Source organism: Pelecanus crispus, chromosome 2, assembly GCF_030463565.1.
Source record: "Pelecanus crispus isolate bPelCri1 chromosome 2, bPelCri1.pri, whole genome shotgun sequence".
NCBI classification, from domain to species: domain Eukaryota; kingdom Metazoa; phylum Chordata; class Aves; order Pelecaniformes; family Pelecanidae; genus Pelecanus; species Pelecanus crispus.
Window position 1 is genome coordinate 151,587,557 of NC_134644.1, and position 15,308 is coordinate 151,602,864.

The 15,308-nt window shown below is 40.3% G+C and overlaps 1 protein-coding gene across 1 annotated transcript in view; it reads right to left on the reverse strand.

Annotated features, from left to right (window-relative positions):
- Positions 1 to 1,752: 1,752 nt before the first annotated feature.
- The window catches only part of SNX31 (sorting nexin 31), a 31,611-nt gene continuing 18,055 nt past the window's right edge, over positions 1,753 to 15,308 (reverse strand). The window contains exons 6-14 of the mRNA XM_075706381.1: positions 13,410 to 13,500; positions 11,635 to 11,722; positions 9,665 to 9,734; positions 9,025 to 9,117; positions 8,176 to 8,379; positions 7,527 to 7,622; positions 5,633 to 5,710; positions 4,544 to 4,603; positions 1,753 to 1,848 (exon numbers count right to left, since the gene is read on the reverse strand). Of these exons, the coding sequence (XP_075562496.1) occupies positions 1,753 to 1,848; positions 4,544 to 4,603; positions 5,633 to 5,710; positions 7,527 to 7,622; positions 8,176 to 8,379; positions 9,025 to 9,117; positions 9,665 to 9,734; positions 11,635 to 11,722; positions 13,410 to 13,500 (876 nt within the window). The remainder of the gene's footprint in view (positions 1,849 to 4,543; positions 4,604 to 5,632; positions 5,711 to 7,526; positions 7,623 to 8,175; positions 8,380 to 9,024; positions 9,118 to 9,664; positions 9,735 to 11,634; positions 11,723 to 13,409; positions 13,501 to 15,308) is intronic.

The window sequence follows — 15,308 nt, forward strand, 5'->3', positions numbered from 1 at the left end:
CAACAGGCCTTGCTAAAAAGATTCTCCCCATCCTTCCTGTAGGCCCCCTTTCAGTACTGGAAGGCCGCAATAAGGTCTCCTCGCAGCCTTCTCTTCTCCAGGCTGAACAACCCCAACTCTCTCAGCCTGGCCTCACAGGAGAGGTGCTCCAGCCCTCGGATCATTTTGGTGGCCCTCCTCTGGACCCGCTCCAGCAGGTCCATGTCCTTCTTGTGCTGAGGGCCCCAGAGCTGGACGCAGTGCTCCAGGTGAGGTCTCACCAGAGCAGAGCAGAGGGGCAGAATCACCTCCCTCGACCTGCTGGCCATGCTTCTCTTGATGCAGCCCAGGATACGGTTGGCTTTCTGGGCTGCAAGCGCACATTGTTGGCTCATGTCCAGCTTTTCACCCACCAGTACCCCCAAGTGCTTCTCTGCAGGGCTGCTCTCAATCCCTTCATCCCCCAGCCTGTACTGATACCGGCGGTTGCCCCGTCCCAGGTGCAGGACCTTGCAGGACAAGACTCTTGTCCTGCCTCAGTCTGCACTAGGAGCAGGACAAGAGTCAGGAATCAGCAGAGAAGGAGGCACAGAAACGGGACAGCAGGGATGCAATGATAGCCAGGAAAACAATGGCTGGAGAAGGGACAACAGCTTTAATGAAGAGAACAGGTCTCTGATTTATACGGGGGAGTGGGGGGGAAATCCAGAGATTTTAACAGTTCACTGTTGAATAAAGGAAACGCCACGAAGCTGTCAAAACTCCGCCTCTCAGGGGTGCTTTATTTCTGACACTGCCATGTGTGACCCCATAACACCACAAAATCAGCAAGCTAAAAATTCAGGCAGGAGTACAGTTCCTCTGTCTCTTCAGCACCAAGGTAATGGAGAAAAACGTTAAAAAAAAAAGGGGGGGGGGGGCTGAAGTTAATTGACTTCCCCCAAAATATTAGTGGGGCACCTTTTTTTTTATTTATTTTCCTGCCCCTGTTCTCACACCTGGTTGTGCCTTTCAAAGCAAGGACAGTAAGAATCAAAGATCATTCAAGCCCAGTATAGAGTATCATGGGTTAGGCACTTTAGCCTTCTTGCAGTAGCAAATAACTTAGTGATGTGGTTAAAGGTGTATCTACCTTTATCCAACTGCATCAGGTACTTGCTTACCCCAGTGCCATCAGTACAAAACCAGCTCAATTCCTGATGCACAGTTACACACATTCAACCGATAGCCCTCCCCGCTGCTCTGCCAGAGAGCACATTAATACCTCCATCCTCCAAAGCGTGGCAGCTTTTGAATCAGCACTGATGGGATCTCAAGAGGTCGATAAGGGCACCACAACGGTCTGTTCGGCTGGAAAGGAATGACTGGTCCTGGTGAGGCAAACGATCATAGGAAACACGTGCCATTTACAGACACTGTCTAGGTGGCAATAGCCTGCTCGGCCATCACACTAATTACACCAGAAACATTATAAACCAATATGTGAATACTTTTTCCTCCTCAAACATTGTAGCACTGTTTCTAATTAACTTTCTGCCCCAACAATTTCAGTCTGGGTGGAAAAATAGCCAAAAAGCATGTATGCAAGATGTCTCCAGATTCTCAGCACCCATTCGAACTGGTTCTCTAGAGTTGTAAATACTATAAAAAACACTGCAAAGGCAAGGAATTACACTGAAGATTTTTTTTTTTTTTGCCCTTATTCAATGTTTCAACAACGGGTTTATTATTCCCAGACAATTCATTTTGAAAGACAGTATCTAAAATAAATTATCACAGGTCCTCTTCTCTTATTTTCTCAAATACAGAGTCGTCTTCATTTGGCCTAACCAAAAATCTTTTCCTTGATATAAAACCCGAATGAAATACCTGCAGTGAAAAAAATAAACAGTTAAGAATACATGCATTTCAGTAATTGCAGATAGATACAAACATAAGCTAGAAAATCTGACATGTTACTGTTCAGGTGCAGTGGTTGATCTCTTTATGTTGGCATTTCCAAGAGACCAGATTTTTTCCTGCTGGACTAGGGCATAAGAACAGTTGTTTCTGCTCTTAAGCTTTATTGCAATGTACTAAATGTGGTGCAGATCGAATGGCAGTTCCAAATGTGCTAACATGGATGTTATTTGGCATTATAGTGGCCACAAGGACATATGTACAGCTACTTTAACTGCCTACTAAGTTTTCTGAATTAGGCTGACTATCGTTAATCACAAATTCTTAACTTTAACCGTAACACCTGCACAAATGATACCTTTCAACTCTACTTTTCCTAAAGATTGCCACGTACTGTCTGAAACTTCCTAACACCGTATCACCCGGCAGGTATAAGCAGGCAAACTATAAGCACCCAAGGTACAAGCAGGCAAACTATACCCTTACATTGCATGTATCTGCAGTTTTCTGTTGCACTAGGAAAATTTATGGCACAGATTTTTCTTCTGCCTCTTGCAACATGGTATTTTGATATGTATGTAAAGCAAATGTCCTGAAAAACCCTACTAAACGTGTCCATCACAAAGCTATGGCAACCATGCTGCAATAACTAACATTAAGGTTTTAGAAAACTGGAACTAAATTTTGCATAGATTATCTCTGTAGAAGTTATTTCATATCTCTTTTTTCAAGATTTCTGGAAGACATAACAGCAAAATTGCCTAGATGCAGGCACATCCTACAGCACAGCCTTGCTATCTGCAAAGTCCACCTATTGCATAATAGTTAAATCATTTTTACCTCAATTTAAAAGATTGTTCTTGATTTTTCCTACTAAATCTTACTGCTGCACTAGATTGATTCAAACAAGAATTTACAGGCTGTTATGCTGATCTAGTAGTATCCGTATACTGCTACAGGATCACAAAGAAAACCAAAGTTTAGTTTTTCTTCTCATGAGTCAGCAGAAAATATTTGGCAGAAGTTTTCAGAGTCTTTGGACAGTAGTCAGTTAAACTTTCCACCAACTCGGAGCAAAGACTTGTAAGACTCTTGGGGATACTAACAGCAAAATTATAAAGACCCAACTCAAACAACACTTTTTCAAATGAGAATATGCGAAGATATACTCCTAATACATTTTTCAAGTGTCTTGCAAAGAGAAATAGAGGAAGAGAAAAGGGAAGTCTCAAAGCTGGGATTGCAATATTAAGGTTCTTGAGAAGTTAGCTAAGCCTGGTTTAAGATTTTATATTGTTTGTTTAGTAACACAGCTTGGTGCATGAAGACCTAAACCAGTTTAAACTTGCTGTATAAAATGAGGCATAGCATGCCATACTATCACTGTTTAACGCAACAGCATACCTCGACTTCCTTTAACAAACAACTCCATTCTAATTATCAGCTGTATCTTTCTTAGTTCACCGAGTTTCATATCAGCAGCCAGACACTGCACCAGCAAGACACAGCTGATAAGCTCGGTGGTTTCATGTTGCTCTGTCCAAGGCTGCTCTCTTCACAAAAATTCAGAGGGAGTATTCACAGTCCATCTTGCTCAGAATCAAGGAGGTATTTTAAAGTATGTTCAAGTAAGAACAATTGCCTCAAGACCAAAGTGCCACACAACTTAATCCTTGCTAAAGTTGTACCACAGTGAGGCCACTGAACTGCATCCTTCAGTCTTCATCACAGATGCTAGTCTATTCAGAAAGTGTTGTCTCCCTTATTATAATTTGCAAGTTATTTGTGAATACTGAAGGCCACACCTAACCTAGAATCCTTTCTCCAGCAGTGACAAGGACAGAGCACTTCAAAGAAAGGGGCAAGAAAGCCCACCACACAGGTTAATACATTTGCTTATTGAAGAGCAGTTAGAGATTGGTTTCATGCTGTTTCTGAAGATATAGCAACATTACTTTTTTCTGAATCCAGATTAGATTCTTGTTTTCTCCTTTAGAAATATTTCCCCTTTGGCCAATCACACACTGTAATAGAGGTATTTATTTTCATTCCCTTTACATTATCCCCTTTCCATTTATTTATTATCTCATATTCCACAAATGGCTTGGAAAAGCAACATCTTTCAGCCATTTAGCTATTCAGGAACTATTAGCTATGAATACTGATTCCAGCAAATGAACTTGGAATTACATCTTTTACACAATAGGAATGTATGTGTATAGATAAGTAACATGACAAATTTTGCAAATAGGTACAATTCCCAGCTACAGGGAAAAATGAATGCATAAACAGTCCCAGTGCAGAATCCAAGTGCAAGTCTAAACTACATCAGCAGCTGCATGTGGATATACACACATGATCTCTGTATAAATTCTGGTTTTCTGCAAACTTCAAAGGTCTCATTCAGAAACACTTGCAAAAAGCAAATAAAATGAAGCAACTTGTCATTAAACCCATGAAACTACAATAAAATTTTTATTCAGATATGTTTCTTGCCATCTTCTTCCTTCCAAAATTCATGTTTAGCTCCTTTGCCTACCCAAAGAAGTGCCCATTAAATTTGTTAGGAGTCTCCCTAACCAGAAAAAACACAGGTTGGGCTAAACACCACAGCAAGCAAGACAACCTGTGTTTATGTTTTGGAGACACCCTCTGACTTACAAACCTGCTTTTGTTGGATGCTGGATTTCTCACTATTTTTCATGGATTCAGGCATCTTGATCTCCTAAAGAGATTGAAAAATTTAAATTTACAATAAGCTTAAGTGCTCCAATAAAATACACTGAGCAAATCAGCATTCAGCTAAACCCAGCAGAAACAGTGTAGGAAATGATCTGGTATATTTACCCTTCTCTCATAATTCTGTTCTAGTCCAAGCTACCTGAGTACTATCAACAGCTGAACAGTTAAGTAATGAATGCTCATCTTCATAATTAAAGGTTTACTGTACTTCCATTACAAATAAACTTAGAGTGAAAGAGACCAAATCTTTTCCAGAATGAAAACTGGTCTTTTCTTCTGAATTGCTTATAGTTTAAAGCTGTGAAATAACATGCTGTTCATTGCCTCATTGCTCACTGTAATCAGTATGGGTCTAGAAGATCACACATGTCCCTTTCCTTTCCTTCTTCAGAAGTTTTCAGTTAGCAGACATTCAAAGTCTTTAGATGTCACAAGGTTAAACAAAGACATTATTAATGCTGGAAATTATTGTTAAAAATAACAAGTATCTAAACATATTTTCATCCTTAGAGGCCTACACAAGACAGCAGAAGTATTTTAGTTACAAATCATATTTTTATTTTATTAACACTTCTATTTAAAACCAAAAACTTTCTCAGTGTGAATGTCACAGATCTCAAATTTGCCTAACATTGCAGCAGATGGAGCAAGCAAGTGAAGTGGTGAAAAAGTGAAAGCCAGAAATGGATACAACAGGGTAGAGCAGAACATTAAAAAAATTATGCCATAGATATCCTTTATCATATGCAGCAAAAATTAAAGCTAAGGAGAGAGAATGCAAACCAGATCATTAAAACTGTGATGATAAACCATCTCTAACATTCAGAATATTACTTCAGTAAAACTAAGCAAAGATGTACTTTTTAGTCAATTAATTCTGTACTGAAGTGTTGAAACATGCAAAATCCTTTTCCTCAATGGGACTTCTCTCAGCACATTTGGAAGAATCATAGAATAGCAGGCTTATTTCTTTTAAAAACAAATTCAGATACCAACATACACACATGCTCACCATTTCTTGGTCGTCTTTGGCTGCCTTCAGCATCTGTTCCGATATAATTTTCTTCAAGCAGCTACTGAGCAAAAAGGCCTAGAGGATAAGCCAGAGAACATTTTGATGTCTTCTATTAAAAGATGGACTTGACTCGTCCATTCCTCCTCCACCAGAAAATTACAATCCCTAACTACTGAACTATTACTTCCCTAATTCTGTTAATTTTACTCTGTGCTTAACATCCCTACAGTGCACCAAACTAGCTGCAGTTGGTTAAAGCCCAGCCTCAGCATGACTAACCCTCACAGGACCGCTCAGAGTGGAGACTAAAGATTTTTATGATTGGTTTTGTGAGGCGAGTTATTCTCTCTAGTCATCTGTGGCTCCTACCTTAAAGGCTGACGAATTACACCAAAGGCTAAGTAAGGTTAATCAAATGTAGCACTATCGGCATCAAAACCACTCCAACAAATGAAGCAAGCTGGAGTTTACAGGCACTCAGCACTGCTGAAAATCAGAGCCCTGGTGGTTACACGAGATAGCTGCAACTGTTTGTAGACCAGCTAATACGAATGGAGCAGTATGCATTCATCCCACATATTAGGTATCTAGCAGAGGCACCTCAGAGAGGAGGGGAGTTGTTCTTAGTTCCTTATGCTGTCTGATGAGCATGTCAGCTTCGTGGGATGATACAGCCCAAGTTAAGGTCTGAATTGCAGGAGGTGCCAACTTGCTGCTTACTCTCCAAAAGGAAGCATCTCAGGTAGGGCATCAAGCACTGAGAGATGAATCAAAGACAAAATATCCTACAAGATCAGTGATGGAGTGGGGGAAGCCATCTCTGAATAAGCTGCAAATCATCCAGTCTTTCTGTTTTCTGCAGTGGGATCTTGGATCAAACCCTTGTTTCTTCCACACAGTAGCACATATCTGGCTTTTAGCTCTTCCTCACACTTCTGAGGAAAGTGGGATGCAGGTTTTCTAATCAAAGAGTCACTACATCAAGCACAACCCTAATAGATTTCAAGGGAGAATTAATACTGAGATAATTCTAGGGTTTTTTTGTTCTCCAACAGCAAAGAAACTAGAAAGCTTACTGCTTATGGCTCATGTTCTCATAAGTGTGGCAGGAAATTAACACTTACTAAATAGCTGTGTGAACTGCATCATCACCCCAGAATTCAGAAGTCATGTGTGAGAAATTAAGCATTTTGATTTTACTTGAAAAATCCTGTCTGTTGCAAGGCAAGAGAAGCAGTTTACTTGAATAACAGGCTCTATACTTTTTATAGAAGCTCTGTACCTAAACTGAGACTGGTGCTGTCTTTGATATGGCAGAGCCTAGATTATTTGCTAGGCAGCATAACCACAGATGGATGACTTGAATTCCTGGATACCTTTCTCTTTAAAGAGCTGCCTGAAAATAGTGGGAGGAATGGCACCCTATAAAAATCTTATTTAAGAATTATTTATATGGAAAAAAATATTTACAATGTCACATATTCACACCCTCCATCAAGCTGTCTTAATATGGCTTATGTTTATATTTGAACAATAGGATTTATTGTGGGAAATGGGAGCCCTTGACCTTAGGTGGGTCTGACCAGTTAATGACTTTGGATACTTACTGAGTCCAGTAAACAAATGGCACCTCTCCATACTCCATCCCAGGCTTGCTGCTGAGTGCTAGACATTTCTCTTCAATGCGGGGCGGTGTGTGTGTGGGGGAATCTCCTCCCCTTATACTAGAAACTCAAATGCTTTTCCCCAGGTAACTATGGCCCTAGGTTAACCTGCTTGAAAGCATAACTGCTGCACTCTGGTAGAGATGGACTAACCACTTTTGAAGATCCTCTATGGCTGTAAGATTACATTTTACTCTGATCCTTTCCTAAAAGGGCTGAGAACTAACCTGTTTTGTGTACAAAATTATCCACTGCCATGTGCCTGAATCATTGTACTCAAATCTGAGCTCCAGTGTGTCATCTTCACCATCCTTTGTAGCACCCTGGGGGGAAAAAAAAACGACCCCAAAACAAAAACCCAAAACCACAAAACCCCAACAACCAATGAACATAAACAGCTAAAAACAGCATTAAGGTGTTCAGCCTTAAATCAGAATTAGTCAATCAGGTTCATTTTATAAAGTATATAAATAAAACAGCTGACGATCTGTACCAGAACACTTCTCCTGGGGGAGGGAGCAAGTGGGAGTTAGGATGGGGGAGTCTTTATAAGCATAAAGCTGGCTAAAGCAGTTCTTTTGCTCCCACACAAAACACTCTGCCAATTCTACCTCCAACAGGAAAGGAAAGGGGCAGGTAAAGTATGACATGGACTACCAGGGAAAGGAGAAAACATAGCAGAGTAAACCTAGAAGGTTTACTGTTGTAAAGGCTGCCAAGGGAATATATTTCAGGATAGGTTTGGAGAGGAATATGAGCAGATAGGAGGGATTTAAAGCAGACCACCTCCTTGCCCCCAAGACCTGTTGTTGCCTGACAGCCTTAGTTTTTGTGATGAGAAAGTGAATTCAGATACAAAGTCAGTGAAATACTTACAAGAAAAGTAACCTGCCAGCTTCTTAACCTGTTGATTTTAAAGCTGACCTCTTTGGTTTGGTTAGTAGGCAGTTTTATGCAGCAGTTAATCTCATTATTACCGACATAGATGTCAGCTGAGCAGCCTTCTTCTGGATAGTCACAAATGCAAGGATCAAGCCGTACATATCCATAGAACTGTATTTCTCGAATCAGCTCCAGGAACTGCACCAAAAAGACAGAACTAAAGCAATATGCTGTAAAGGCAAGTGAAATCTAGTGATTTGGGGGGATTTGGGGCGGGGAAGGCTATAAGGCAAATCTCTGAGATTCCTAATACTCTTTCTCCTGGGAGGACGCAGATTCACCACAATATGTCAATGCTCAATTCAGAGACTAGCACTCACAGTCCAGACTTAGAAATTTGATTCCACCCCCCCCAATACGATGAACTGGGTCTTTTGCATGCTTATCAGATATGATAATGAGAAGAGATAAAACTAACAGCAAGAAATACTGAGAACAGCAGTCCCAGCATTCTGAATTTCCATCTGGTTTCCTAAACTGGATGACAAACCTTTGCACCCAAGTTCAGCAAATAGAGAAGACTTGGATTCACAGCCAAAAACTTTTTGCTAGCCCTTGGGATCCAAGTCATTCTTCTTGGGATATTTTAAAATACTAGCAGAGATGGGAACCGCCTCTTCTATTTGGTGTCTCTGTATCTGACCAGGAGATGGGAGACCTGGGTCTCTAGCTCAAACCATTCCACAAAGCCATATTTTATTGTTAGAGTCACAGCCTCTAGTATCATTGCTTCAAAACCCACTCCTTTGATCTCTTTATATTGTTTTTAAAAGACCATTTTACCTTTGCTTTGCTTGCATTTTTTTGTAGAAATTTAAGTTCCTGCATCTGCCCTTCTGTTGGTTTAACCCAATTCCTCTCAACTTCCTGGATTGCCTTAAAAGAATTTTTAAAAATAGCAAAAAAGTCAGCAAAAATGTATTTCCTTTCACACACACTCAGAAACACACACACACACAGCGCTTTTTTTTTTTTTAAACTCGGCCTTTGATTTTAGGACCAGTTCACTCTACACTGTTCTTTCTTCCTGAATTAATAATTTCCAAAGCTAGTACAACTCAACACACCTACAGTTCAGAATTCAAATGCTGTCATATCATGGCAGAGCGCCTATATATAGAGACATACAGATACATACACACGCTTGAAAATAGAGTGCACAGACACCTAAATATGTCCTTTTTATGCAATACTTCTCCCATGCACAAAACATAGATGAGTTACAATCTCTAGTACATGAGTGTAGGGGAAGAAAACAAACAAAAAGAACATGATCAACAACAGCTATACCCAGCACTTAGAAAAGCACAACAAAGCAGCATTAAAAATGAACCATTTACAAATATTTCAAGAATTTGTATGAAAGATGAAATTAACATGGGAAAGTTAACTTTTTAAAATTCTAAAGACCTTTCAGTTTTACCTGCATATATAGCAAATTCAGTGAAGCTCTGCAATCCATCAGCAGTGTATCAAGAGAAGGATCCATATACCTTTTCCAAGCCAAGGGAAAAAAAAGTAATAAAATATGAAGATATGCTTCTAAATATGGCATTTTGATTTTTCAGCTAAGTATGATGGGAGCATAACCCAGAAAGATCCTGTTGCTTACCAGATTTTAAAAAAAAAAAAAAAAAAAAAAAAAAAAAAGAGAGAGAGAGAGAAAACCACCCAGTTGTGCCCTTGAAGTGTGTACTTACTTATTCTTTATACATTGTAGCAGAATGGAAATAAACTAAAATCAGGTTATCCAATCTCTCCACTTTGATTTTGGTTGTACCAAACATAACAGTTACAATTCAGAACTAAAACTTTCCTCCTTATTTTCTCAAACAACTCTGGATTTGTCTACATAAAAGTTGGTAAGACTCTCAGGGCATCCAGTGCCATGCTGCAGTGCTGACGTACAAGACCTAGTTTTAAGCTAGCTAGCTGCAGTACCAACTACTGTAGAACTGCTGCAGGATCAGATCGGTACAGCAGCAAAGCAATTTAAATATTCAGTTATCCAAGTGCCATGCTGCAACAACTAGCTTGAGCCGTTTTATCTAAAAGCAGCTTGGGTAAGTCTACATGACAGTACAGAGCAGCACAGGCTCCATAGGTGGTACGGCTGTATTACTCCCATTGCACAGGTGATACACCTCCTGCAGCACAGGAACAACCCCAGGACTGCCATTTCCTACCTCAGTGCTTTGAAGCAGTGCTAGATAGAGAAGTAACTGCTCAGACGGTCACTTTGTCACGGCTTAGTACCACGCGGTGCTTTCAATAGGCTACTAGGTTCTCTAGTTTATAAGGGCACATATAGGGAAACAGAGAAAGCTTTGTAGAGGCCAAGGTCTATCCCAGTAGAATTCAAGCAGACAAGTTACAAGCCTCAAACAACAGGTTTCTGTGTAGCTTCAAGGCAAGCAACCTTGCTTGCTGCCACCAAAAGGCATGGTCTGTTCTTCCTCTTCTGCTCCCAAACACAGTCCTTGCTCTAGCATTCATCTGATGCAGCCAATGCAACTCACTAAGCATGCAAAAATCTATTCCCTTTTTTCTTTTTCATTGTAGGGAGAAGTAGACCAGACAACAACCACAGCAACAAGGCATTAGACTGGCTCAGCTATAGGGCCTAACTGCACCCTCAGGGCACTGTTTGACAAGCAGGACTTTGGCACCAGACTCCCTGTCCCCAGGGTTTATCCTCACCCACAAGTCAGCACAACTGTTTTCTGTACAGCAAACAAGACTAGGGGACTGGCCCAGGCCAAAAATAGGCCAGCAAAACCAAATTAAAAAAAAAAAAAACAAACCAGCCAGCAACTTATTTTTAGGCCAGGTTAGCTTGCCAGTCCAGTTCACCATGTCTGCCCACATAACCGAGGATGAGCCTGAGGTGCGAGCAAATGAAAGGGGAAGACTGTTCTGCTGCTTACCCCGGGCCACTTACTAAAAGAAATGCTCAAGCTATAGCCTCAGCTATTTTGTGTATTAGTATGCAGAAATGAGCACTTTAGATAAAAAGTAATCCATCTCTGCTCAGAGTTGTAGTTTGCAACTCCGAACTCGAAGTTCTCTTCTATATTGTTTACAGGAACATTCCCATTTGTGGTCACTGCATTATGCAGGTATAAAAATCATGAGGCAAGCAGCCACAAAGCACCTCTATAGATTCTGAAAGACAGAAGGAACAAATAGCTAGCTGCTGTAAAGGACACTTCAGGAATACTACAGCGATAAAATTTAAAACAGACAGGGCCACAGAAACCAGTCAATTCCAGTAACAAATTGGCCTCAGAAAAACAGTCAAGCTGCTGAGGCTTGCAAGACTTTAAGTTACTCTTTCTCTGTTTATAGCAGTTGTCATGCATCTTGGTAGTTTCTCTTAAGCTTCTTGCTCACCACTTTCTGATCCCAAGCTTACAGTGCAACTCTTTCATGGTCTGAAGACTCACATAAGGAAGTTCAAAGTCTGCCACTTTTTTCACCACTGGGAAAAGAAGAAAAACCACAGAGACATTTGGTGAAATCTAGTGAAGCAGCCCAGCTACTTTCATATATCAGTTAGTACTGGTTAACAATGTGCTTTTGGAGAAGAAAAAGAACTTAACACATGTAAATTCTGGTGTAAGGTAAGGTGACAAGTTAGTCATCTGTCTCACTTCTCCGAGTCTAAACTGACATAGCTCTATTACTTACAGAGTATCTCTACGCCCTTAGACTATGCTTTTATAGAATATCCTTCTCTCAAAACACAGCTAAGCAGTATAGCTGTTTCTGCATTTAAAGGACCTATGGATGCAGGCTTCCAGGACTGGTGCTTTTCTTGAACAGAACACCAGACAAGAGCACTATAACTAACGTACAGCAAGAAAACTATGTCACTCTTCAAAGGTCACTACTTTCCTGTGTACTTTTAAAAAAAATTATGTTTAAAGGCCCCAACCTGTAAACATTTATTTCTAAGCCAATACCACAATTCAGCAGAACACTTAAACATGTGATTTTAAGCATGTGAGCATCTAAACTTTTCTTTTGGCAGTGGACTGTGGGTTACATTTGGACTTGATATATTTGTGAGGAATATCAAAGATGCACAGAAATGTAATCAATTGAAAAACTTTTCTATTCTCCTGTGTATCTAATTCTACCAGAATAGAAGGCAAAAATAAATCCATCTGCAACTGCAGTAGAAGAGTATATAAAATGTGTTACATCCAGATACATTTGAGACATAAGAGCAGCCAGGGATTCTGTGTACTCAAGAGATACCTTTCACAGCCAGAGAGAAGGGAGCAGGGGAACAATAAATAAAATAGACACAGACAATAGAGTTCCTACCCCACTGAGTAAGCCTGAGTTTAGTATCGGACCTTCATCTTGAAAAGGTTCGGAAGAACATTAACATTTTTATGCCAATGAGAAGACTGAAAAAAAGCTAAGTGACTTGCCAAGGCCACACAGAGAGGCTGCAATGCCTAGCTTTACTCCAGTCAACAGCAAAGATTTTGTTCACTTCCCTGATGTGGCCCAAGCCTATCCCAGCCCCAGGCCTGGATCCAGCCTCATCCACACACCCTCCCACATGGGAAACAGGACATCAGCAGACCAATGAGGACATAAAAGCCCCTTCGTATTTTATGACCATAAAGAGACTCACAACCCTGATTTACAGCTTGCTCAGTACCATCGTGGCTAAACTTAGGTTTCTATCACTTAAGAGAGGAAACATGTGATGATATAAAGGAAAGTAAGCCACAGACATTGCTTATAAATATAACAAAAGAGTTTCCTGTCCCATTGTTAAACTCAGCATGTGATCTGCAAATTAGGAACTGTTTTATGTAGGTATGGCCATCTGATTAAATGACTACCCAGAAGTTCCCATGCGGTAAAATTGCTACATGTCTTGTAAACTGAAAGGGACATGGTATTTGTGTGTGAAAGTCTCACCCCTGCACCACACTATCTATTGCCATACTTTGCTCCCCACTACCACTCCTTCCAAGCCATGTGGGGAGAGGGCTTGAGGGGGTTTCTCAGACAGGACGGGTCTTAGCCTGAGCCTGAGCAGGCTCATGCAAGCTCTGTACAGACTCCAGGTTCAGTCACTGCAGCCAACAATGACAACAAAAAAGTCCAAGGGAGGGCTAAGTTAAGCACCTTGTAAAACTTACCAGAGAGCGCTCCACCATCATGATCTTGAAAGAAAAATAAGCTAAAATATTTTATTAATTCTCTTGATAGCCCCATCTTGCATGATATAACCTTTAAAAACAAAGAAGGTCAGAAGCTTAGCTATCCATTAGCATGAATAAGGAAGAAATGTTCAATACCTATTAATGTAACTTAATTGTTTTTAAATTTTCCCTTATGTCCCATTTAATTGCCCATTTAAAGGCAAATATAACCATTCCCATATTGCAGCATTTGAGTTTGTGAGGAGTTCCTTAAGTTTCAAAGGAACATAAAAATGTAATAAAATAGAAAATGTTCTCTATTCTGCCATGCATTGAAGTATCTTCTAATGCAAGGCATCTGACCTGTTATTCCAGATCTTTACTACTAAATCCCCAAATACTGTAAGCACTGTGTGCTCTGAGCTAACATTGCTCATGAGCAGTATAAATATGTATTTTTACAGGATTTGTGTATTTTCCAAGCTGATAGAGTCCTCTCATTTTTCTAGGAAATATCTAGACGTCCTGCCCCTTTACTGAAAGTGCCAGTCTTACTCATAGGGTTCTACAGTTCTGTGTGAAGGCTTCTGACAAGAGCAGACTTGAGCTCTGTTGAGCTTTCATTATTGACAGTGCATAAGGAAGAAAGATCCTATCCATTTGGATAAACATTCGGATCGTTTTTAGCTTGCTGTGGCCCCTCTACACCTTTTCTGAAAGAGGGCAGAAGTAGCACCAGCAGAAAAAAGCATAAGTTATTTGCAGGACCAACTGCACAATGGGATAGTCAGGACAGAAAAATCAGGCAGAGGTGAGCACAGAAACTGCCAAATCAGATTGGGGCAGTTGTCTTGTTCTATTTTAGGTCCTGAAAAATCAAAGTATAAGTTAAAGCAGCCATAACCTAAGAGCACAGTGCCATCAGAGCATTCCTAAATTCTGCAGTGACCATAATCTCCTGAATTTGCTCAGGAAAGGGGCGTGGCAACCATAAGAAATCTCTCCACCCCTGAGAACACTCCTGTCACAGCTCATCTGGCAGATTGTGCAACTTGATAGAGGAGTCATGCTTTGGTCAGAGAAGCTGGACTTTCTTTGTCTGAGCACAAGGTGGAAGTACCGGTTTTCAGTCTTCTTCCAGAAGGTGCCAATCCTGAAACACTTCCAGCTCTGTGTCACAGTGACAGCATTGTAAATTCACTCACCCCCACAGTTCAGAAGGGTTTTTTCCATCTGTATCAGCTGGTTTAAAAAGCAGACATGTTTTTGTGAATGGAAAAAAAAGTAGACATCAATCTAAATATAGGTTGGGAAGAATTGTTCCAAGTTAAAATTAAAGAACACATTCATGAGGTTTCCTTATACTTGTTAATATCAGGGCTGTTACCGGAGAGGGCAGCAGAGCATAAAAATCACTTTTCTCATACTCATTTCAGTCACCAGGTAGAACGGAAGAAAGTTTCAGAAGTCCAAACACAAAAGACAAAGAAGTGAATATTAGCAGCACCATCCTTCATTCCATCTGCCTCTGTGATAAGAAGTCCCTACAAATTACTTTAAGATATTAGCCAGAGCTTCAGCATTTTATCCCTTAGTAGCATAATACTAAGTGTACCAGATGGCATTTCCCAGGAATGTCAGAAACATATCTCGGATTCAGTAGGATTTTGACTTATTTTATTTCTTGGATCAAAGCACAAGCTGGTATATGCTGCCTGAACATCAGGATGTTAGGGAGTGACAGTTGCAAAATCTACCTCCACTGCAAAAGAACAGTGAATGTGGTAGTGCATATACAATGACGAAAGCTAAATAATTCCTAAAGTCCTATCTCATCTTTAAGACCACAAGAGAAGAAATGGTGTCTGCAGCATTTCAAATGTCATTGTTTCTTTA